General features: G+C 41.8%; 1 protein-coding gene across 1 annotated transcript; it reads right to left on the minus strand.

Moving 5' to 3' along the window:
* Positions 1–17,396: 17,396 nt before the first annotated feature.
* On the minus strand, positions 17,397–24,092 carry LOC144501290 (protein ABHD15-like). The gene is made up of 2 exons (XM_078224858.1): positions 23,192–24,092; positions 17,397–18,774 (listed from the first exon to the last, which is right to left on the minus strand). The coding sequence occupies exons 1-2, from the start codon at positions 23,947–23,949 to the stop codon at positions 18,252–18,254; spliced, it is 1,281 nt and encodes a 426-aa protein (XP_078080984.1). The 5' UTR covers positions 23,950–24,092; the 3' UTR covers positions 17,397–18,251.
* Positions 24,093–24,637: the final 545 nt, after the last annotated feature.

Consider the following 24,637-nt stretch of genomic DNA (forward strand, 5'->3'; position numbering starts at 1 on the left):
GAACTTCACTGTTACTCTGGCATGGTTTGAATTTTCCCTCCTACCCTCTCACCCCCTGTGATTGGTTTGTTTCTCCTATTGGTTGTAGTTTTAATACTAGATTTTCGTGCCCAGTAATTTGTTGCCTGCACTAAGTAATTCTAAATTATAATTATTTTATTTAAGGAATAAGGGGAGAACTAAGTGCTGAGAACAGAACATTTTTCAACTTTGCATTTGAGAGATGGTGCAGCGATCATTTGTGCAAATAATATTTGCTGGTGGAAATTTTAATTTCTAAACTGCAGACTTGTAGTTAACACTGCTTAGATAATAGCACATAGGCATTGTCTACTTTGATATTTGAGAGCAAGCAATTTGTGTGATAACCTTGCTGGTTCAAATATCTTTGTTACATTAGCTGACACTTGCGTGTGCATATTCCACTGAGGACATTAGTGAATTTGAGGAGCCTCCCTTTCTATGATTGACTGCATTCTGAAAGAAGACATGCGATAACCATTCGGGCAACAGTGGATCAAAAACAGAAGTTGCTCCTCTGTCACAGGCTTAGTTACTGATATCTTTTAAAGCTGAAATGTTTATTTTGTGCAAATTGGATTTAAAGTGAAAGTTTAGCCACAATTTAAAACTTCTACCACAGTAAATTACATTTTTAAATATAGTTTTTGTTCAGAATTTGTGACAAAAGTATTTTATTAACTGTTTCCATTATTAGTAAATGCAGTGTCCCATAATTTTAAAAATTGATCTACTTATGGCTTTCTGTTTATAGATTTGTAAATGTTAACTTTTGGTCTTGATACAACTCCTATTGTACAAAGTTGGGTACATGATCTGCTCAATGCCTCTACCAATGCAGCTCTGTGACCAGCCTCTAGTGTGTCAGAATGATTTGATTCCTATTTTGTTGTCTTTTTCCTCCCCATAAGACATAGGAGCAGAATCAGGCCACTCAGCCCATCGAGTCTGCTCCGCCATTCAATCATGGCTGATAATTTTTCTCATCCCCATTCCCCTGCCTTTTTCCCATAACTCCTGATCCCCTTATTAATCAAGAACCTATCTATCTCTGTCTTAAAGACACTCAAATGACCTGGCCTCCACAGCCTTCTGCGGCAAAGAGTCCCACAGATTCACCACTCTCTGGCTCAAGAAATTCCTCCTCATCTCTGTTTTAAAGATCGTCCCTTTAGCCTGAGGTTGTGCCCTCTGGTTCTAAGCTAGAAATACCTAGTTCCCACCTAACACTCCCTGATTATATAGTGGGGGTCAAAAATTCACCTTGGAGAGGTTAACTGACAACCTGTGAGTGCATTGTACAGCACGTTAAAATTCAACACACGCTTGCCATCATGCTATCAATGCCATGAGTTTTTTCTTGGCAGACTGAGATGATGGGTGAAGGTCCCAGTTTCAGCCATGCTACCTCTGTGTAAGATATGGGATGAAATTTATTAACTTAGAGTGAGCAAGTATTAGCAGAAAATAATTATAATCGCATTGGTGAAACTGAAAATGTTTCCAGCTCCATGAGTGCTCTTGTAAAAGTGGCCCAGTTGTGATATTTTAACTCCTGAAAGAGTGAATGTCAGCAATGATGCTCATCACACTCTGTCACCGATTCTGTTTCCTGCCCTGGGTCTGTATAGTTGAATATTCATACTCCAAACTTAACTACTGAACAATTTATACAGTCTAATTGCTGGCATTATCAACACTTTCATTGTATAAACAGAATGCCATATAGGTCTTGGTGGCGGGACCATATTTATACAATGCTGACCCTGACTAGATATAAATACTAACTTTGCCCATTAGGCAATCACTCACTCAAGCGGGCAATAAAAGTAGTCACTGGAATCTGTGGTGGTCTACTTTTACACCCCTCGTAATTGCAATGCTCTTTGTTTGGTCTAATTATAATTCAAGTTAGTTCCACTGAATTTACTGTATCAGGAAATTCTGGATATTTAGGTTGCCTCCATCTTCTGTAATGTTTACATTAAAATAGTTCTGCGTACCAATTTAGTGAGAATTACAAAAGAAAAGCATCCTCTTCAATTCCTTCTGACACTCGCATACATTCTAATTTTGCCTCCATTCAGCATCTCTTCCTGACTGCCCAGTTTTGAAGTAGGCACATCAACACTTGTACCAATGGCCTGAATGCACAACTCTGCCACAAGACATTGGTTCAAGGTATGTTTTATGACTGATTACCATCATATTTAATACTAAGGCTGTGTAAGCTTTTTATCCACAGAAATAAGGTGACAGTTAAAGTAGTTGGAAGTAAACGAAGGTGCCAAGAATTTAATTTTTTAAAAAGTCTTTATTAAAAAAACATTTCTGCATAGAAGAAATGTACTGCCAATCATAGTTTTGGTGAAATGAGTAGCAATGCAAGGTGCTCCTAACTTTGCTTTGGAACCTAAACTTATAGGAGGGTGTGCGTCGTGGCTAATCATTTGAGTATCAACATGTAATACTGATTTGCAAAGAGAGCATTTCAATTACCCATAGAAATTAGTCTGAGTATAACCCATAATCCAGTTGGATTTCTATTTGTCTGGTGGTAATACTAATTAACTTGCTTTGTTTTCCATTTTTAATTAGTTTTTTTGTAAAACAAAGGGCAGAGTTTGACTGCTGATGTGCAGTTTTAAGTTCAAACTAAAATTCTCCCATCCTTCAATTGAAACCTGCTGTTCAGGTAGCTGCTACATGGGGGACAGGTAAAAAAAAAAGGCTGAGCTCTTGATTAGCTCTCCTCCATCAGTTTATATGATTGCATCTAGTTTAAAAAAAAGCTGCACTGAACTAGACGATTCTACTCGAGTAGAAATCCTCCAAAATAGCATCAACAAGATGCACATTTTTGGGGTGAATACAGGATGATAACTAGTGTAGAATCCAATGAAGTCATTGAATGCAAAGAAATCATTTTACAATGCTGTCAAATCACCATGTATGTCATTTGTTTTAAGAAGCAACTACTTTCAAAAACGTGCCAACAGTGTTGCTTTTTGTAATTGACTTTGAGAATTATCCTTTTTGAAGAGATTACATAGTTGCCAATTAAGAATGCTAGTGTGAGGGGTGGCATTGTAATAGTACAATTTGCACAGTGACTTCACAATCTAGGTTATTTGCAATTTACTGCAGTGCTGGAGATTAGCTATGTTGGTTTTCACGCAGGTTGGGTGGAAACATGAGGTGCTTATTTGGCTGTTGAACAAGATTGCGTCAAGGTTGTGAATCGTTAGATAGATCAGTGCTGTCTAGTTGAAATCGAGGTACTGGCATGATTGCAGTGAAACCATTTTAGCAAAACATTCTGATTTTAATGGATAGCATCTTGCATATACCTACACACCTTGCAGGTGTGTTAAAGGTTTAAAAAAAACACGTATACACAATGCAAGTGAATGTTGAGATCATATGCTCAATGTTTCTTTATTTGCTAATCAAAAATGAAATTAGTCACAACAGATTCCCAGTTAGCCATCAGTGGCTAATGGCTAATGTATTTGACAATATGGCTATAGATCATTTATCTGCACTCAAAGGTAGCAATGTGACAATGAACAGTCATAAATGAAGTAGGTTTGGGAGGTGAAAAAAAGATCTAGCTGTAATCGTTGCCCAACACCAAATGTCACAGAATTTGTTATTTCACATGGGGCTATGATACAGTTTTCCAAACTGCTCCAAGTAAGCTTTTGCTTAAACTTTTGGAATGCCCTAATTGGCCAATACTGCTGCCCAGCAGTCAGGACAGGAGGAAAGGGAGCTCACCAAGATCAATCTAGTACTAAAATCTGTGGAATATTCAACAGTAGGTCATTATGGTATAGTAGTAATCTGTTAACGTGTAGTACTGAGCTTTACCCACCGTTGAGGTAGGGAATGACTACATGCTGTTTGGTAAGCTAATCTAATGTCCTTAGTTATACAAAATCCCTTTTCTCTTGCTATAGTTGTCGCTGGCTCTGAACAAAGAAAAATCACAGCTCTTACTGGGGATTCTGAATAAATTAACGCAGTTCCAGTTTTAAAAAATATATTATAGAGTGCATATAATGAAAGATGGCCTAATGACTTGACATCTTGTAAATGCATAATTTTATTAACAATTTCTTTGCAGTAAGATATTTATATGGTGTAAAGGGTTAAAGAAAACCACTAAACCCACACAGTACTTGAAAAGGGTATTTGTACTAAAATACAGATGTTCATTACTAACTATGCTACTATCAGAATCCCTTTTGTTTTAGTATGCAACAAAAAAGATAGTTTAATGTGCATTAGTAATGAATGAGGGACTGTGAGAAATGTTAATATTGTACATTTTAAATAGCTTGCAGGAATTGTGACAAAAACTTGAGATTTCTAACATAAACATTAAAAATGTTTTAACACTAGTCCCATGGGGTGAAGACAACACATCATGAATGTATAACCTAATCTAACCTAGAGCAACTGGCTGGTTTTAACAAATCAGACAGCATGTTTGAGCTTCTTCAACTTTTATCTTTACATTTCTATTCTATTTTGGAGTTTTTATGTTCTCAGCATAATTCTGAATTTTATTTGCACATATATGGTAGAAAAATCTGAATTTTAAATTTTAACAACCAAATCTACTTTAATCATTTTTTTAGCCATATGTTATTCCAGTTGTTCATAGCCGGTTACCAATAAGTTCCTTCGCTTACTGGTATTTCTTTTAAAATTGTACAGTAAAAATGTCAGTATTCTGGTAACTTCTGGTTCAACATACATTAGCTCATATAACCTGTATTAATTGTATAGATTGTGAAGTTAAGCTGTTACCAAGTGTCAGAGAGAGAGAATAGGGTCATATGTAATATTTTGTTTGTAATTATCCTTTGTATTGTTACAAAGGAGATGTTAAAATCAACTGTAATAAAGTAATTTTAGTACAGCTTGTGTATTTTTTGCTCATTTATCTGTTATTTCAGATGGCTGCCATGTTATTAAATTGCGATTTTTTTTTTTTACCTAAATAGAAATCTACATAATTTGATAAGAGTATATAGTTCGATATAAATATAGCTATGTTGAAATCACTTGGGTTGAATCCATTGAGTACAATTGGGAACTTTTTTTTTAGAAAGGTTAAACAGTTTTCCATCATCCCATTTAATGAAGTAAGCAATTTGGTATTAATTGCAGCAGTCACTTTTGAAGCAAAGATAAATTAAATAAAAGGTAAATCAGAACTTATACAAAAAGAATTTGTACATTTGACTTTTAGATTCTTTTAAAAATCTATACACTTGTTCACTCCTAAATATTTTATTTATGTACACCTTAGATGCTAGATTTGCACACTGCATTTTTAGAAGGTGATTTATAGTGTTTGGAGACAATCTATTGTTTAAAAAAAAATAGGGCTTAAGACTTTTGGCTCAATTTTTCAGTTGTTACAATAAAATCCAAGTTTGACAGTAATTGTATAGAGCAGTGGTACATAAATACTTGCGGATATAGGAAAACAAACTAAGATTGCTGCTCGACCTCCCTGAATTAAATAAAGTGTGTGAATTTTGTGCTCAGCAAAAAGAAGAATGTTGGTGAACTGAGTGGTCTATTCGACCATTTAAGAGGACAGTTAGGAGTCAACCACATTTGTGTGTCTGCAATCATGTGGGCCAGACCAGATAAGGATGGCAGATTTCCTTCCCTAATGAGTGTTAGTGAGTCAGATGGTTTTTTACAACAATCAGTGATAGTTTCATGGTCACTATTACTAAGACTAGCTTTGCATTCCAGATTTATTAACTGAATTCAAATTCCAGTTACAGTAGTGGAATTTGAGCCCATGTCCCCAAATTATTACCTGGGTCCCTGGATTATTAGCCCAATGACATTACAACTATACTACTATCCCCCCAAAGTACGAGGAGCTCATGGACTTTGTCACTAAGATCGAGACAATTTGATCAACTACCTCTGCCGTGCTCCTCACTTCCACTAGCCCACCTGACCAAAGTTCCCTTTATTGCCACCAGTGGCCTCACCCCCCGGCCTGAACTCTTATCTTTGCTTAGTTTCTCCCCCCAGACGTTCTGAGGTTGCCTTGGCCATGAGACCCACCTCTTGATCCTGCAATCCTATTCCCACTAAACTGCTAATCATGCAACTTCCTTTCTGCCTCCCTGATAACTAACATTGTAAACAATCCTCTATTTTCAAGTGTTGTTCTTCTCTTTTAAATCTACTATCATCATCTCGCTCCTCAAAAACAAAACACTTAACCCCACTGTCCTTGAAAACTTCCATGCCATGTCCAACCTCCCCCTCCTCTCCAAAGACCTTAAATGTGATATCTCCCAAGTTTGTTCCCATCTTTCCCAGAATTCTATGTTTGAATCCCTCTGATCTGGTGTCCGTGCCTGCCACAGAACCAAACAGCTCTTATCAAAGTCACAAATAAAATCCTGTGTGACTGTGACAAAGTTCTTGACCTTTGCGCAGCCTTTGACATGATTGATCACACCATCCTCCTTCATTGTCTCTCCACTGTCATTCAGCTGGGTGAGACTGCTCTCATATGGTTCTGTTCTTATTCTAATTGTAGGTAGAGGATTACTTACAATTGTTTCTCTCCCTGCTCCCACCCCATTACCATGATGTTCCCCAAGATCAATCCTTGGCCCCTCCTAGTTCTCATCTGGCCCTTGGCAACACCATCTGAAGGTACAGCATTAGAATCAAAGAATCCCTACAGTGAAGGAGGAGGCCATTCGGCCCATCGGGTCTGCACCGACCACAATCCCACCCATCCCGTAGCCCCACGTATTTACCCTGCTAGTTCCCCGACACTATGGGGCAATTTACCATGGCCAATCAACCTAACCCGCACATCTTTGGACTGTGGGAGGAAACCGTAGAACCCAGAGGAAACCCATGCAGACACGAGGAGAATGTGCAAACTCCACACACTGACCCAAGCCGGGAATCGAACCCAGGTCCCTGGCGCTGTGAGGCAGCAGTGCCACTGTGCCACCCTATTAGTTGATGACATTCGGCTCTACCTCACCATCACCTCTGACTTCCCTACTGTTGCTAGTTATCAGAACACAGTGCAGTCTGAACTGAGTGAGAAGCTAGGAGTTTGAGTTCAGTAAAGAGGGGGAGGGGGTACTTCTCCCTCCAATATTTATTTTTACATCAGTGCAGATGAGAGAAGCTAATTGGTGAGTAGCTGGTAAGTTATACTTGTAATAAATAGTTTGTAAGTTAAGGTATGGCAGGACAGTTCGGTGAAGTGGAATGTGCTTCTTGTGGCGTGTGGGCAGTTGTTGAATGCATTATGTCCTAGACGAACACATCTGCAAGTGTCACCCAGCTATAAAAGCTTGAGCTTCAGGTTTAGGAACTCTAGTGGTGGCTGGAGTCTGTGATTCATCCACAAGGCAGAGAACTGTATGGGCAGCACGTTTAGGGAGATGGTCACGTTGCAGGTTCAGAACTTGCAAGCAGAGGGAATGGGTGACTGCCAGACATTTAACAGAACCAGGCAGTTAGTGCAGGGGCCCCCTGGGTTGATTTTATTTGCTAACTGTTTTTCCATTTGGGACCCTGCTGAGTGCAGTGGTTCCTCAGATGAGTGCAGCAAGAGCCAAGTCTGTGGCACACGGGTGACTCAGTTTAAAATGTATTAGTGTCACAAGTAGGCTTGCATTAACACTGCAATGAAGTTATTGTGAAAATCCCCTAGTTGCCACACTCCAGTGCCTGTTCGGGTACACTGGGGGGGAATTTGGCACAGTCAATGCACCTAACCAGCACGTCTTTCGGACTGTGGGAGGGAACCGGAGCACTGGGAGGAAACCCACACAGACACGGGGAGAACGTGCAGACGCCGCACAGATAGTGACCAAGCCAGGAACTAGCGGCAAAATTGGTTGTGGTGTAAATCATGGGATTAGAGCTGCATGTAAGGTGGTAAATACACTAATAATAGAAAAAGTCAATTTACACACAGACTATATAACCCTAATTGGCACTAATGCTTTGGAGGATGAATTCCTGAAGTATGCATGAGATGGGTTTCTGGAGCAGTACGTTGAGGAACCAACTGGGAATTGGGCTATTTTAGATTTAGAATTATCGAATGAGAAATGGCTAATTAATTTTGTTGCAAAGAAGCATTTTGGAAACCATAATAAACCATTAGTGACCATAATATTTTACATTAAGTTGAAACTGATGGGATCCTAAATCTCAACAAAAGGTGTGAAGGACAAGTTGGTTATGGTGGATTGGGAAAATGCATTAAAAGCTTTGATGGTAGATAGGCAATGGTTAGTATTTTAAAAAGTATTGCATGGTCTGCAACAAAGGTGTATTCCTCTAAGACACAAAAACCCAACAGGAAGGGTGAATCAAGCATGGCTAACAAAATAAGTTAAAGATGGCATTAGATCAAAATAAGTGGTTTATAATCTTACCAGAAGAGGTGTAAGCTCAAAGATTGGGAGCAATTTAAAAATCAGCAAAGGATGATCAAGAAATTGATAAAAGGAAAGGAGAATGTGAATGCAAGCTTGTGAGCACCATAAAGGTGGGCTGTAAAAGGAAAAAATTGACACAGGCAAATGTGGGCCCATTACAGGGAGAGAAAGGAGAACTTATAATGGTGGAAAACTAAACAATGCCCTGAATTTTTAAGATGGTGGGGGCTCGGAGTTGGTGGGAAATCTGGCAGGCTGTCTGTAATTTCACACCCAGCCTTGATTGGCAGAAGGCAAGACTTCAGTTCTCACTTGGGCAGAAGCCCCACCTTGGCTTGCAGCTCCCCAGCTGGTCCAGGCACAATGTTGCAGTGGCCGGAGGAGGAACTGCTTTAACATGCCTGGAATTAAGTGCAGGGCGCCGGAGTGAAGTTTAGTAGCAGGGAAGGGAGAGGATGCATAAGGCGGTTCTGAGGGGGATGTTTGAGGTCCCAGGGTGGTGGAGGGGAGGTCCAGAGCTCTCTGGCTTTGAGGGGAAGGTGGTTCCCAGTCAGAAAGGGACTTCTGATGGTCCTCCCTTCTGAATACTTCAGAATTTGCTGTTGACTCAAAACGAGGTGGGAATGAGAATTGTGAAGAGGATACAAGGTGGCTTCAAAGGGATTTGGACAGGCTAATTAAATGTGCTAGAATATGACAGTTGAAATATAATATGGATAAGTGTGAAGTTATCCACTTTGGAAGAAAAACACAGAATATTTCTTAAATGGCGAGAAATTGGGAAGTACTGATGTTCAAAGGAACTCGGGTAACTTTGTTCCTGAGTCACTCAATGCTATCATGTAGCAAGCAATTAGGAAGGCAAATGATATGTTGACATCGCAAGGGGATTTGTGCACAGGAGTAAAGATGTCTTGCTGCAATTACATAAGAGCCTTGGTGACACCTCACCTGTAATATGGCTTTGGGCTCCTTATCTAGTGGAGGGTAAACTTGTCATAGATGGAGTGTAGCAAGTTCACTAGACTAATCCCTGGGATGTCGCAATTGTTTTTTGAGGAACAATTGAGGATACTGGGCCTGTATTCTAGAGTTCTTAAGAATGAGAAGTGATCTCATTGAAACTTAAATTCTTCTCGGGCGTGACAGGGTAGTTGTGGATAGAGTATATTTCCCCTGGCTCAGTGGTGGGCAACCTGTGGCCCATTTGAATTCTGTGTGTGGCCCATGAGATAATTTGTTGACTGTCGGCCATGTGCAGGGTTGCCACATTCCGCTGATTTCCGTCCGTGCAGTTTTTTTTCCTACTGATATGACTGAAGTGATACGTACGTAAAGCAAGGGCAGGTGAGGTGCATATTGATTGCACACAACATTGACGTTCGGGAGGAACTTCCAGGATTTTGACCCAATGACTGCGAAGGAACGGCAATATATTTCCAGGTCAGGACCGTGAGTGGCTTGGAGGGGAACTTGCAGGTGGCGGTGTTCCCATGTATCTGCTGCCCTTGTCCTTCTACGTGGAAGTGGTCTTGGGTTTAGAAGGTGCTGTCTAAGGATCTTTGGTGAATTGCTGCAGTGCTTCTTGTAGATAGTACACACTGCTGCTACTGAGCCTCGGTGGTGGAGGGAGTGGATGTAGATGTGGTGCCAGTCAAACGGGCTGCTTTGTCCTGGATGGTGTCCAGCTTCTCAAGCTGCACGCATGCAGGCAAGCGGAGAGTATTCCATCACACTCCTGACTTGTGCCTTGTGGATGGTGGATAGGCTTTGGGGAGTCAGGAGGTGAGTTGCTTGCCGCAGTATTCCTAGCTTCTGACCTGCTCTTGTAGCCACTCTGTTTATGTGGTGAGTCCAGTTGAGTTTCTGGTCAATGGTAACTCCAAGGATGTTGACATTAATGCATTTAATAGTGTTCATGGGGTCATGGTTAGTGACCAAGCCTGATTTTAATTTTGCGGCCCACTGAGATGAAAGAGGGCCAATCACTAGCCTAGGTTGCCCACTACTGCTGGCTGGTGAGGGACACAATCTCAATAGGGGGAAGGTAATTTAAGACAGATCAGGAGAAATTTCTTCACTCAACTGCAGTGATTCTTGGAATTCTCCACTGGCTGTGAAAGCTCAAACATTGCGCATGCTCAAGGCAGAAATTGTTAGATTTCTGGATATCAATGACATCAAGGAATATGAGGATATTTGGGGGGGAAATGATGTAGGGGTAGATGATCAGCCATGATTTATTCGAATGGGCCAAATGGCCTGCTACTATTTCCTATCCTCCTGTCAGGCAGCTTGTCTGACACCTTGTGCTGGATAAGTAGATATTTCCTACAGTTAAAAATTGGGAAGACTGAAGCCGTTTTTGATCCACATTCCATTCTTTAGCTACTGATGGTGACACAGTGGTGAGCACTGCTGCCTCACAGCACCAGGAGCCCAGTTTCGATTCTGGTCTTGGGTGACACTGTGGAGGTTGCATGTTCTCCCTGTGTTTGCGTGAGTTTTCTCTGGGTGCTCCGGTTTCCTCCCACAGTCCAAAAATATGTAGATTAGGTGGATTGGCCATGGTAAATGCACAGGGTTACGGGGATAGGGTTGGAGTGGGTGGGATGCTTTTTTGGAGAGTTGGTGCAGATTCAATGTGCTACATGTCCTCTTTCTGCACTGCAGGGATTCTGTGGATTCTAGGACTCTATATCCCCCTTCTGGCAACAGTCTGAGATTAAGCTAGTCTGCACCCTTAGTCTCTCATTTTATTCTCAGACGAGCTTCCAGCCTCTCATTTCTGCCTTCACCAGGACTGCCTATTTCCACCTCTAACATTGCCTGATCACCCTTGTCTCAGCTCTTCTGCAGCTGAAACCCTCATTCATGTCTTTAGATTTGACTAATACAGTGCACTGCTGACTGCTCTCCCACATTACTCTCTGTAAACTTGAAGTCATCCAAAAATCTGCCACCCATATCTTAACTTGCAGCAAGTCCTGTTTCCCTATTGTCTTGTGCTCACTGTCCTACATCGGCTCTCAGTTAAGCAGTTCCTCAGGGCCAACCATCTTCAACTACTTCACCAAGGACCTTGGATCATAACATCCAATTTGGGAATGTTTGTCAATGACTGCACAATGTTCAGCACCGTTCGTGATGACTCAGATACTGAAGCAGTCCATGTCCAAATGCAGCAAGACCTGGACAATATCCAGGTTTGGGCTGACAAGTGGCAAGTAACATTCACGCCACACAAGTGCCAAGCAATGACATCTCCAACAAGAGAAAATCTAACCATTGACCAGAAACTGAACTGGAGTAGCTATAGAAATTAAAATAGAAAATGCTGCACAAACTCAGCAAGTCTGGCAGCATCTATGGAGAGAGAAACAATTAACATTCCAAGTCCTTATGACTTCAGAGTGCCATATAATTATTATGGCTACAAGTGAGGTCAGAGGCAGGAATCCTGCAGATTATCTGACTCCCCACAGTCTCCATCAGCTACAAAGCACAAGTCAGGAGCGTGATGGAATAGTCTCAGCTTGCCTAGATGTCCTGCAGCGCCAACAAAACTCAGGAAGTTCGGCATCATCCAGAACAAAGCAGCTTGCTTGCTTGGTGCCCTTCTACAAATATTCACTCCCTCGACCACTGATGAACTTTGGCAGCAGTGTGTACCATCTGCAAAATGCATAGAGCAATCTAGAACAAGAGGTCACAGGTACAGGTTGAGAGGTGGTAGATTTAAACCTGAGATGGGGAGGAACTACACGCAGAGGGTGGCGAATTTGTGGAGCTTGCTGCCCCATAGCAAGGTGTAGTCTGAATCATTAAATGGTTTCAAGAAAGAGATAGATATATTTCTGATTTTAAAATGGGTTAAAGGGATATGGGGAACAGGTAGGGAGGTGGATTTGAGACCAGGAAGAGACCATCCATGATCTGATTGAATGGCGGAGCAGACTCGAAGGGCTGAATTGCCTACTACTTCTAATTCCTATGTTCCTTCGGCAGCACCTTCCAAATGCATGGCTGCTCCCATCTTGAAGGACATGGGCAGCAGATGGCTGGGAACACCACCACCTGGAAGCTCCCCTCCAAGCCACGCGTGATCCTGACTTGAAAATATATCACCGTCCTTAGCTTTCACTGTGTTAAAACCCTGGAATTCCCTCCCTAACTGCATTGTGGGTGTACCTAAATCACATGGGCCGCAGCGTTTCAAAAAGGCAGCTCTCCACCATCTTCTCAAGGGCAACTAGGGATGAGCAATAAATGTTGGCCTAACCAGTGACACCCATGTCTCGTAAATTTTTTAAAAAGCAATATCAGGATTTTGAAGTCCTGATTTTAAAATCCTTTGTGCTCCCTATTTCTATAATCTCCAGCACCACCATAATCCTAGATATTTGCATTCCTTTAATTTTGATTTCTTGTCTGTCCCCAATCTTAACCGTTTCACCATCGGTGGCTGTGCCTTCAGTTGCCTCAGTTCCAAACTATGAAATACCCTCCTACCTCTCTATCTCCTTTTAAGGCACTCCTTAAAACCTTAATTTTTGTCCATACCTTTGGTCACCTGAGCTAATATCTCCTTACGTGATTCGGTTCCATTCTGTTTCTCAATGCTCCTGTGAAGCACCTTTCATTGCATTTCATTATGTTAAAGGTGTTATATAAATAAAAGTTAACGTCTTTATTTTTCTGGCAAAGCCAATGACAGAAACCTTTCCAATTATATAGACGTGATGATCCAAATTTTAAAAGACAATGTTTTTATTCATTTTTTAAATCTCCTTTTGAACAAGGATGGCAAAATTAATTTGGGATTCTTTCTTCATGTGGGAATGAATGACAGATACTTTATCAAATTAGTAATATTCTGGCAAAAGTTGAACATCTATCTAACAGAAAGCAGAGAGTCGGAATAAATGGGTGCTTTTCCGGTTGGCAATCAGTGACTAGTGGCGTGCCACAGGGATCGGTGCTGGGGCCTCAACTATTTACCATATACATAGACGATCTGGAGGAGGGGACCGAGTGTAGGGTAACAAAGTTTGCGGATGACACAAAGATGAGTGGGAAAGCAAATTGCGTGGAGGACACAGAGTCTGCAGAGAGATTTGGATAGGCTAAGTGAGTAGGCAAGGATCTGGCAGATGGAGTATAATGTTGGTAAGAGTGAGGTTATCCACTTTGGAAGGAATAATAGTAAAATGGACTATTATTTAAACGGTGAAAAATTACAACATGCTACTGTGCAGAGGGACCTGGGGGTCCTTGTGCATGAATCACAAAAACTCAGTTTGCAGGTGCAGCAGGTGATCAAGGCGGCAAATGGAATGTTGGCCTTTATTGCGAGAGGGATGGAGTATAAAAGCAGGGATGTCATGCTGCAACTGTACAGGGTACTGGTGAGGCTGCACCTAGAGTACTGTGTACAATTTTGGTCCCCTTATTTAAGAAATATATTAGCTTTGGAGGGGGTACAGAGAAGGTTCACCAGGTTGATTCCGGAGATGAGGGGGTTAGCTTATGAGGAGAGATTGAGTAGACTGGGCCTGTACTCATTGGAGTTTAGAAGGTTGAGGGGAGATCTTATAGAGACATATAAGATAATGAAGGGGCTAGACAGGGTAGAAGCAGCGAGGTTATTTCCACTTACAATGGAAACAAGAACTAGGGGGCATAGCCTCAAAATACGGGTGAGTCAATTTAGAACAGAGTTGAGGAGGAACAACTTCTCCCGGAGGGTAGTGAATCTTTGGAATTCTCTGCCCAATGAAGCAGTAGAGGCTACCTTGTTAAATGCGTTTAAGTCACAGATAGATAGATTTTTAACCATTAAGGGAATTAAGGGTTATGGGGAGCGGGTGGGTAAGTGGAACTGAACCCACTATCAGATCAGCCATGATATTATTGAATGGCGGAGCAGGCTTGAGGGTCTAGATGGCCTACTCCTGCTCCTATTTCTTATGTTCTTATCTAAGGATGGATGACATTTGACTATCCCCTGTTGCACATTCGGTGCAGAGTGGCACTGGTTCATGAGCAGGGACAGTTTTCAGGTCCCAGGCTCACTTTGTCTAACCAGGAAATATGGGGATGGGGGGGGGGGGGGGTAGATTTTCCGTGAATCAGATGCTTCCAATTGAGTAACTTGAAATTAAGCCTCAGTATTTGAGTTATTGGGCTTTATAATACATAGATCTGTTCCTTAGGTTACACAGCTGGCTCAAGATCAAGTATGTGGATAGGAAATGTTATTAACAATTGATTCAACAAAGTGTAAAGATCTGCAATACATTATTGCTCAAATTACACATATTTCCATGAACTGCCAAACTAGTGAGTGAAGGTGTAATCAAAGTACAAACAGGTTTAGTATTTGGAAAATAAGTACTCTTTATTAAAAAAGGTAAACTACAAATCTATTCATTATTGTCCATTATCATTAAAGAATTGTCAAATTTCTCAAATTATGCCTTTGTTGCCTTTATACTCGACTTTTCCAACATATTCCTAGCCAGCCTCCCATCTTCCACCCTTTGTAAACTTGAGACGGTATACAAAACTCTGCCTTTGTCCTAATTCCACTAACTTCCATTCACCCATCACCCATTATCAACATTAACACCAGGTTAAGAAATCCTTTCATTTTAAAATTCTCATCCTCGTTTTCCTCCATAGCCTCACCCCTTGCTTTCTCTGTAACCTCCTCCTGCCCCTATAAACCTCTTGTGATAGCTATGGTTCTCCAATTCTGACTTGTTGTCCATCCTTGATTTTAATGGTGGCTGTGCCTTCAGCTGCCAAGGCCCGAAGCTCTGGAATTCCCTCCCCAAAGCACTCCAACTCTAGAAATCTGCCTCTTTCTGCCCCAATATCTCCTTATAAGGCCCGATGCCTGAAAATGCTCCTGTGAAGCACCTGGGGATGTTTTACTACATTAAGCGCACTATATAAATCCAGATGGTTGTTCACATATAGCTACAATTTATATTGACTGGTATAAAATATAGTCTGATTCTGTCAAGTAATGTTTAGTATTGTGCTGTGCTAAAGGAGCTGTGTAAAACACGTCTAAATTGATATCCTTTGTCAGTGCTATGGGAGCTAGAGTAGATCATTCAACCCTTCGAGTTCCTTTCATTGTTCTATTACATCACGGCTGATCGGCACTCAGCTTCTTCTATCCACTCTTATAAGCTCCATAGCTTTGATACCCTAAGCTAACATCTATCAATCTCACTCTTAAAAACTGCGACCAGTGAAGAAATGATTCTTTTCACTATATACTAATACATGTAATAATAAACCAAATCAAAAGCCTCCACAGCTTCTTCCAGATGTCCATTACCTTTTGTCTGGAAAATGTACTTCACTCCTAAATTACCTTAATGTTAATTTGCATAGTTCTGGTTTGCCATCCGCCCCCCCCATCCCCACCACCTCCTCTCTCTTCTGCCTCCCCACCCCCGCCACCTCCCCAATAGTTATCCTGCATAAACCTTCATTCATTTCCCCCCCCGCCACCTCCCCATCAGGGGGAAATAGTTATCCTGCATAAACCTTTATTCAATCTCTTTAACTTTGTAAGACTTTGATCAACCCTGAACGGTCAAAGCTCAAGTGTGCAATTTGATGCCCCATACTTTAGTTGTCGGGATTACAGGCAAAAGACATTTCGTTCCAATTCAGAGATTTAAACTGAGGTCAGTACCGTTGATTGGTAATGGGCGCGTTTTGTTTTAGAATTTTTCTATCTCGTACATATTTCAGGATAAGCCATTAACTCTACAGGGAAAAGTCAACAGAATATTCAAGGCAGCATCTATTCTCTCATGTTTGACAGTTTTCAAAGGCAATCTTGCGTCACTCCCGTACTGCAAAAAGTTTCAATTTGTAAGAGCAGTTGGTGGTAATTCTGGAAGTATCAGGAAAGAGCAATGTGTTGGCGACCTTCCTTCATAACAAAATTACGATCTCCCCCAGGATCATCGCAGATTCATTATCAAAAAGCAATGAATGCCAAATTTTGCCACCCAGGCCCTTAGAAAGTATGACACTCATGCCAATGGCAGCTTTCAAGGGTGTATTGGGATTGTCACTGCTCAGAACAAGAACATTATAGGTCTTTCACACATCTCTTCCTCCCATACAGATAGGAAGAAACTTTTCCCCTTGGTGGATGGATCAATGACCAGGGGGCATTAAGGTAAGGGCCAGGAGTTTGAGAGGGGATGTGAGGAAAAACCTTTCTCCTCTGGAGAATGGTGGAAGTCCGGAACTCACTGCCTGAAAGGGTGGTGGAGAAGGGACCCTCATGACATTTAAGAAGTATTTAGATATGCCCTTCCATGCCGAGGCATTTTCTGCTTTTATTAAGGTAGTGTTGGATAATTCCAAGACACCTGACAAAGGAATCTAATTCATAATGAAACTAAATTTACTCCTCATACACTTATGGAGGCTAATTTAAGATTATCATGCTGGAGTCACATAATTCCTTTCAACAAAAAGAAACTAGCCCTCCAATTTGGTGAAGTTTCAAAATTATTACCTGTCTGCACAAATATATTTAGATATCCAGAAAGCCGCCTAACAAATAAGGAAATTAGGAAAAATTGTAAATGCTGAAATATGAAATAAAAGAAAGATATTCTGGGATATATGGCAGATCTATCAGCGTATGGTAACAGAAAGATGGGTTAACATCCCTTGTCCCTTCCCTGGGTCAGATAAAATGTTTGAAATTGGGGATAATTTGTAACTGGGTGATGGATAAATGGCAATTAATAATCCATTGTTTGTCTCACCCATATTTTCCTTTCATTAACTTGAGGGTGGGACTATCAGGAATTTGGAGCTGAGTGGGAATTGAATGGGTAAGTCTTTTTCTCTCTCTTTCTTGTAAGTGTAGTCGTAAGTGCAGTAGTCTAATTAAAAGGTCAATAAACATATTGAAACATATAATATCCTGAGCGAACTTGGCAGGATAGATGCTCAGAGACTGGTTCCGCTGATGGAAGAGATCATTAGGGTACAGTTTTAAATTAAGGGGTCTTTCATTTAACATGGAGATCAAGAGATTTTTTTTCTCTTGAAGGTTGTGTGTCTATAGAAATCTCTTCCCCAGGCAGGGGTCATTGAATATTTTTTGAGGCAGAGGTAGATAGATTCTTGATTAACAAGGGAGTCAAAGATTATTGGGGGTAGGCAGAATGTGGCATTGAGGCCAATTAGATCAGCAATGATCTTACTGAAAGATGAAGCAGGCTCGAGGGGCCAAATGGCCTACGCCTTTTCCTCAAATACATGTATATTTCGAACAATTTCAGTTTTAATTTCAGATTGGCAAAACTTGATGTTTTGCATCCAAAGTTGTTTGAGTAAGCTGCAATGAGGTAAATACAAAATATTTTGCTGTTAAATTGTTAATACAGCACATACAAATTAATGTTTTCATACAGTACAAGTATATTACTGCCTCCAAATCTCTTTCACAACTTTATAATTGTCCAGTTATACTTTTGTAAAGTACTTTATATTTACATCTACCCTATGTAACATTAAAAAGTAACACTAAGTTATAAAATGTTTGCACAATATATCAGAAATGTATTCAAAATTAATAAGTATACTAAAAGCTAAACTGTCTTAATAGATCTATTTTTACATGGGTGTGGACACCCAATCCAACAATTCTATTCTTGTTGATCCATTTTTACACTTGAGGACTGCTACCAAAGGTAAAATGTTTATTTTTCATCTTGTATATGATCTATGCCAGTTAAAAATTTCATGAATGTTATGAGAACAAACTGATTCCTTTTTGTGAGGAGCTTCTCCCCTTCGTTTGTGGGGTGTCATCGACACTTTCCTTTTGTAGACGTTCTTTGTTCTTTCCTCAACCCGGAAAAACTCACTGACTGATTTGAAGTATTCCAGTAAAGCTTCGTGGCTCCACGAGGACGATCGGCTTGTAAAGAAGCCACAGTGTCCACCGTGCTTGGTTAACAAAAGGAAGAAATAGGGGTTGGTTTCAAATAACTCAAAAGGCAGTGTGATCTCTGGGTCGCCTCTGCACGGATCATCCTTGCTGCAGATACACAGAAGGGGAACTGCGACCTCGTCCACGTCCCTCAGCGGATCATTCTTCTCCCAGTAGGAAGCCCAACTCAAATTACTGATCTTTGACTGGCAAAACAGCACTTCCTCCAACTCCTTCAGAGTGCAGCTTCTGAATAATTTCTCTGTATCTATTATTTCTCCAAGAACAGTGGCATATCTAGAAACACAGAGCAATGTAACTGTGAAATTCATAGAAAAGATTGATGCATTTTCTGATGTTCAAAATTTTCGATAAAAAGGTTCAGTAAAAAAGGATTTGGAAAGACACATCAGATAATTGCAAAGCAGCAGTTCACCAAGCCAACAACTGAATGCTAAATTATTTCACGACACCAGTTTGACATAAGGATGCATGAAATTCTAAACCAATATCCTTGTCGGATTGCTTCTCCTCTGCCAAGGTCAGTTTTGATCACCAGGGCTTGGAGCAACTTTCAAGCCATGGAGGCAGTATGAGGAAGCTGATCTCATGTGGCAGAAGATTGGGTTACAAGGAAAGACTAGAAATTCAGGAATAATAGTATTCGAGCATTAGAACTGTAAATAAGACAAATCTAGCAACTTCACAATGAGTAAAGATTAAGAAAATTTTGTATTTATGTAATACATTTAATGAATCATAGAATAGAATCTCCTACAGCGCAGAAGAGGTCATTTCAGTCCATTGAGTCTGCACTAACTTTCTGACAGGTCTTACTTAGAACCTTTTCTCCCACCCTATCCCCGTAACCCCATACATTTCCCATGGCTAATCCATCTAACCTATACATCCTGGGACACTAAGCGATAATTTAGCTTGGCCAATCCACCTAAAATGCACATCTTTGAACTGCGGGAAGAAACCCACGCAGCCACAGGGAGAATGTGCAAGCTCCACATAGCTCAATTCCTTGGGTGACTTTCTGTGAGGCAGCAGTGCTAACCACTGTACCATCATGCCACCCATGATCACAACATCTCAAAGCACTTTGCGACCAATTAAGTACTTTTGAAATGTAGCCATTATTAGGAAACTTAGTAGCTAACTTCTGCGCAGCATATTCTCACAAACAGCAGTAACTGATTGAGGGCTAAATATTGACCAGGACACAAACTTTTGCTCTTCAAAATATTGCCAAGAGCTTTTTAACCTCCACTGAAATAGCAGACAGGTACTCAATTTAATGTCACATCTGAAAGGCAGTATTTCTGACAATACAGCACTCCCTCAGCACTGCACTAGAGTGTAGCCTTGATTGTGTTTAAGTTCTAGAGCAGCTCTTTACCCCACAATTTCTGACTGAGTGCTACCAACTGAACCACAGCTGACAACATATATACTAGGACATCACCATCCTGGAAGTTACCATTGACCAGGCACTGAACTGGGCCAGCCAAATAAATACAATACTTACGCAGGTCAGAGACTGGGTATTGTGTGGACAGTGACACCATCTGATTCCCCAAAGCCTGTCCATATCACATATCACCATCTGATTCCCCAAAGCCTGTCCATATCCTGGCACATATCAGGAGTCTGCTGGGATACTGTCCACTTGCCTGGATGAGTGGATCTCCAACAACACTCAAGAAGCTCATCACCATCCCGGACAAAGCCCACTAGACTGGCACCCCAACTACCACCTCTAACACTGATACATTGTCAGCAGTCTGTACTATCTACAGGATGCACAGCAGTAACCCACCAAGGTTCCTTCAACAACGCCTTCCAAGCCCATTACCTCTACCACCTGAAAGGACAAGGGCAGCAGATGGATGGGAACACCACCACCTGCAAGTTCCCTTGCAAGTCACACACCATTCTGATTTGGATGATTACCATTGTTCCTTCACTGTCGCTGGGTCAACATCCTGGAACTCCCTTAATTTCCAACGTTGTGGCTGTTCCAACAATTCATGGACTACAATGGTACAAGAAGGCAACACGCCATCACTGTCACAAGGATAATTAGGGATAGACAACAAATGGTGGCCTAACATAAGCATCCCATGAACGAATATAAAAAAGAATAACACTGGTGAATTTCTTCAGATGAATAATGGTCAACATTTAGCCAAGTATCAGGCTTGGGTTGTGGGAGTGTTTTCGATGTTTGGAAAGGTACAAGTGGAATGGTCGAAATGCATCTCGTCCCTTTTGACTGTTGAGGGTCTTTAAGTGGATCTTATTGCTTCTGCCTTCAGGCAGAAATAAGACTCTAGTTTAAGTTCCAGCACGAGAAATTGTGTTATAATTTGAATTTTTCTAGCAACCTATCACATAGTAACTCGAGATGTTTCACATTTAATGAATTACCTTTGAAATACGGCAGCTGCAACCACTTTATGCCAACAATATCCAAAGTTGTCATATCAATAACCAGGTGCTATTTTTTGATTGTATTTTTGAAGGGGAAGCACTAGCTATGACCTGGGAGCATTCACCATTCTTTGGTTAGTGCAAGGAATCTTTAATCCGGAGACATGGGAGTTAATGCTTCATCCTGTGAATTTTCTCAGCGCTTGTATTGGCATGGGGGGGGGGGGGGGGATTTGATCACAGCTTTGTGATCAACAACTGAGGATTTTATCAACTGCTGATTAAAAAGGTGAGTCTGGCCTGACAAATTTGATACCCAAGTATTTAATTACTGTTATGATGTTCTGTAATGTTCCATGCTTTGTCATGGATTTCAGTCATATAGATTTGGTTTGCAAATGCTGAACCTCCTGTTTATAAAAGAGATGATGTGGAGATGCCGGCGTTGGACTGGGATGAACACAATGGAAAACCACTCCATCTGACGAAGGAGCAGCGCTCCGAAAGCTTATGGTATTTGCTACCAAATAAACCTGTTGGACTTTAACCTGGTGTTGTGAGACTTCTTACTGTATAAAAGAGATGGCAGATTTCCCAAATTTCTTTAGGGATGATCTACCAAACAAAAACTATATTTAGACATGGATTCACATTCTGTAACATTCAACATAGGGCGGCACGGTGGCACTGCTGCTTCACAGCGCCAGAGACCCAGGTTCAATTCTCGGCTCGAGTCGCTGTCTGTGTGGAGTTTGCACGTTCTCCCCATCTCTGCGTGCTCCAGTTTCCTCCAACAGTCCAAAGATGTGCGAGTTAGGTGGATTGGCCATGCTAAATTGATCCTAGTGTCAGGGGCACTAGCTAGGGTAAATGCATGGGGTTTTGGGGATAGGGCCTGGATGGGATTGTGGTTGGTGCAGACTCGATGGGCCGAATGGCCTCTTTCTGCACTGTAGGATTCTATGACCTGATTTAGTAACTATATATCCCTCAGCTGAAAGGAAGCTTCTCTGCAGGATAGGTTTATTGCAAATTATGTCCGACTGAACATATATTTGACTTGATATAGAACTATTTCAGAGGTTGAAAGTGGTGACTGAAGTATAGAAGATTTAAGGTAATTTTATATGTCTGTATGCCAGGATTGGTCATATCTGAGGTAGCCTTAGGCTAGTTTTTTTTCAGTGAGCCACAGTAAAGATCTTTGATGTAATTCTAGTAAACGCAACTGGAATTAGAGTATTTTATAGTCAACAATGAAATGGAATCATTTGCAATGTCCCCAAATCCATCTGAATTCCAACATTTACTAGTATCCCATCTTTAAAGAAAGAAATTCTGCGATTTAAGTCATTGATATTGATTGTAATTAGCTGGGGCCAAGCACTGATACTTGAAGCATTCCAATAGTTAAACGCTGCATCTCAAAAATGCTCTGTTTTTATCTCTTCAACCAATGGTCAATCAATTCTGATATATTACCTCCAAACTCATGAGCCCTAATCTTCCAGGACAATCTCCTGTGCGGCAGCTTTCTCCACCTTTCTCAATTTCTTGATCAGCCTTTGCTTGCTTCTCAAATTCTTCCAGTCCTTAGGATTGGTACTCATTTTGGGAACATCGTAAGTCTATTCTTTAGTTGGCCATTGCTGCACCACCGTTACTGGTGGAGTTTTTAAACTCCAGAAGGAATGTATATTCATTGAGAATTATGTCTTGAAATACTCGCCATAACTTTTCAACCATTATATTTTAATCTAATTTCCCAATCTATTTCAGTCATCTTACCCCTCAGACTTTCATAACTGACTCTTTAAATTCAAGACCCCAATTTCAGACTCAAACACATCACTATCAAACTTAATATAAAAATCGTTATATTATGATCACTCTTCCCCAGAGAATACTTTATCGTAAGATTACTTAATCTTCTCCCCCCAGAGCCCAAATCGACAATTTGAACTATATTTGGTATTTTTAAATAAAGTATATATTTGTTTGCAAACAATCCAGTCTTTCTCTTCTCTCCCCAGAGCCCAAATTAAGCATTTGAAATATATTTAGTATTTTTAAATAATAAAGTATATACATGTAACCAATCTCCTCTCCCCATAACCCAGATCGACAATTTGTAATATATTTGTTTTTTTGTATATGTTTGCAAACAATCCTGTCTTTCTCTTCTCTCCCCATAACCCAGAAGGACAATTTGAATGATAATTGGTGTGTTTTTAATACAGTTTATATACCCCAGTCTCTCCCCTGTCTGAGTTACCTGCTGAGGCTGATTTTTTGGTACAGCAGCATGATCCAGCGGTAGAAGGGGAAGGGTCCCGACTCCAGCCACTCCTGCAGCCGGAGGATGGGTGAGATGCAAGCGGCCGCGGTGATGTAGCTGGAGGAGCCGCACTCGCCCAGGTAGGAGAGCAGGAGCCCGGAGCCGCTGCTCTCGCTGGCGGCGAAGAGCGGGGCCAGCGGGTGCTTGTGGCGGATGTAGCCCACCGCTTCCCGCAGGTCGGCGGGGTCCCCGCAGGGCAGCAGGCGGCGGCTGGTGAGCGGGACGCCGTTGTGGAGGCGCCGGTGGAAGAGGACGGGCCGGTAGCCGCGGCGGAGGGCGAGCAGGCAGAGGGCGGACGAGTGGCCGCTGAGCCAGCCCCAGGCGCTGGGCACCAGCAGCAGGACGGGCGCCCCGGCTCCAGCTCCCCCCGGCGGCTCTCCCAGCGCCCAGTCCAGCGCCACCAGCCCCCGGTCCGCTGTCTGCAGGTACTCCCTGCAGAAGCGCAGCTCCCCCGCCGGCCACACGCCGCTGTACAGGGTGTGCAGGCGGGGCCACCGCCTCCAAAGCAGCCGCGGCTCCCGCCTGAAGCTGCTGCAGCTCCGCACCAGGTGGCTGGCCAGCGCTGAAGCTTTGCAGACCAGCTGCGGGGCGCTCTCCCCCTCTTCCTCCTGCCCGGAGAGAGCCAAGCACAGCTTCAGCAACAAGCACACACAGCTGAGCAGCAAGCAACACACTGCAATGCCCCACACTGGCATCTCCACACTCACTGCAGCGCTGCTCACATCCGATCTCCAGCTGGCCACAACTCAAAAACCTGAGGATACTTATTCTCAACTCTTCACCCGGGCAGCCTTCTCAATGCAGGGGTGAGCATTGCAACTCTTGCAGGAAGTTCAGTTACTTTCTCTCTCCGTCTCTGCGGAAGTTAACCAAGATATCTCCAAACGTTAGCTCTCTCCTCTCTCCACAGAAACTGCCACTCTCTCTTTGCAGAATTTAATCAAGATATCTCCAAATGTTAGCTGTCCTCTCTCCACAGAAACCGCCACTCAATCTTTGCAGAATTTAATCGAGATATCTCCAAATGTTAGCTCTGTCCTCTCTCCACAGATACTGCCATTCTCTCTCTTTTTCTCTCTCTGCAGAACTTAATCAAAAGATCTTGAAACATTAACTTTTCCCCCACTCCACTGATACCGCCTTTCTCTCTTTTTCTCTCTCTCTCTGCAGAGGTTAATCAAAAATATCTCCGAACTATAGCTCTGTCCTTCCTCCACAGATACTGCCAGACCCACTGAGGTTCTCCAGCATTTTCTGTTATCTCGAGATCGAGTTTAAACATCCCTCCCTCCTGCCTGTGTCACTGTGTGGTTTTGTGAGCTGCCCCAGTGGGGGTGAATTACCTTCAGGGCACTTGTTCTTCGATCGGTGGAGATTAACTGC

Source organism: Mustelus asterias, chromosome 12 (genome assembly GCF_964213995.1).
Source record: "Mustelus asterias chromosome 12, sMusAst1.hap1.1, whole genome shotgun sequence".
NCBI classification, from domain to species: domain Eukaryota; kingdom Metazoa; phylum Chordata; class Chondrichthyes; order Carcharhiniformes; family Triakidae; genus Mustelus; species Mustelus asterias.

Bases quoted from the DNA above. Each gene is read 5' to 3' on its own strand.
- LOC144501290 (XM_078224858.1), bottom strand. From the start codon at position 23,949: ATGCCAGTGTGGGGCATTGCAGTGTGTTGCTTGCTGCTCAGCTGTGTG. The intron at 18,775-23,191 runs GTAACTCAGACA...CTGTGTTTCTAG, and splicing joins CAAAAAATCAGCCTCAGCAG to ATATGCCACTGTTCTTGGAG.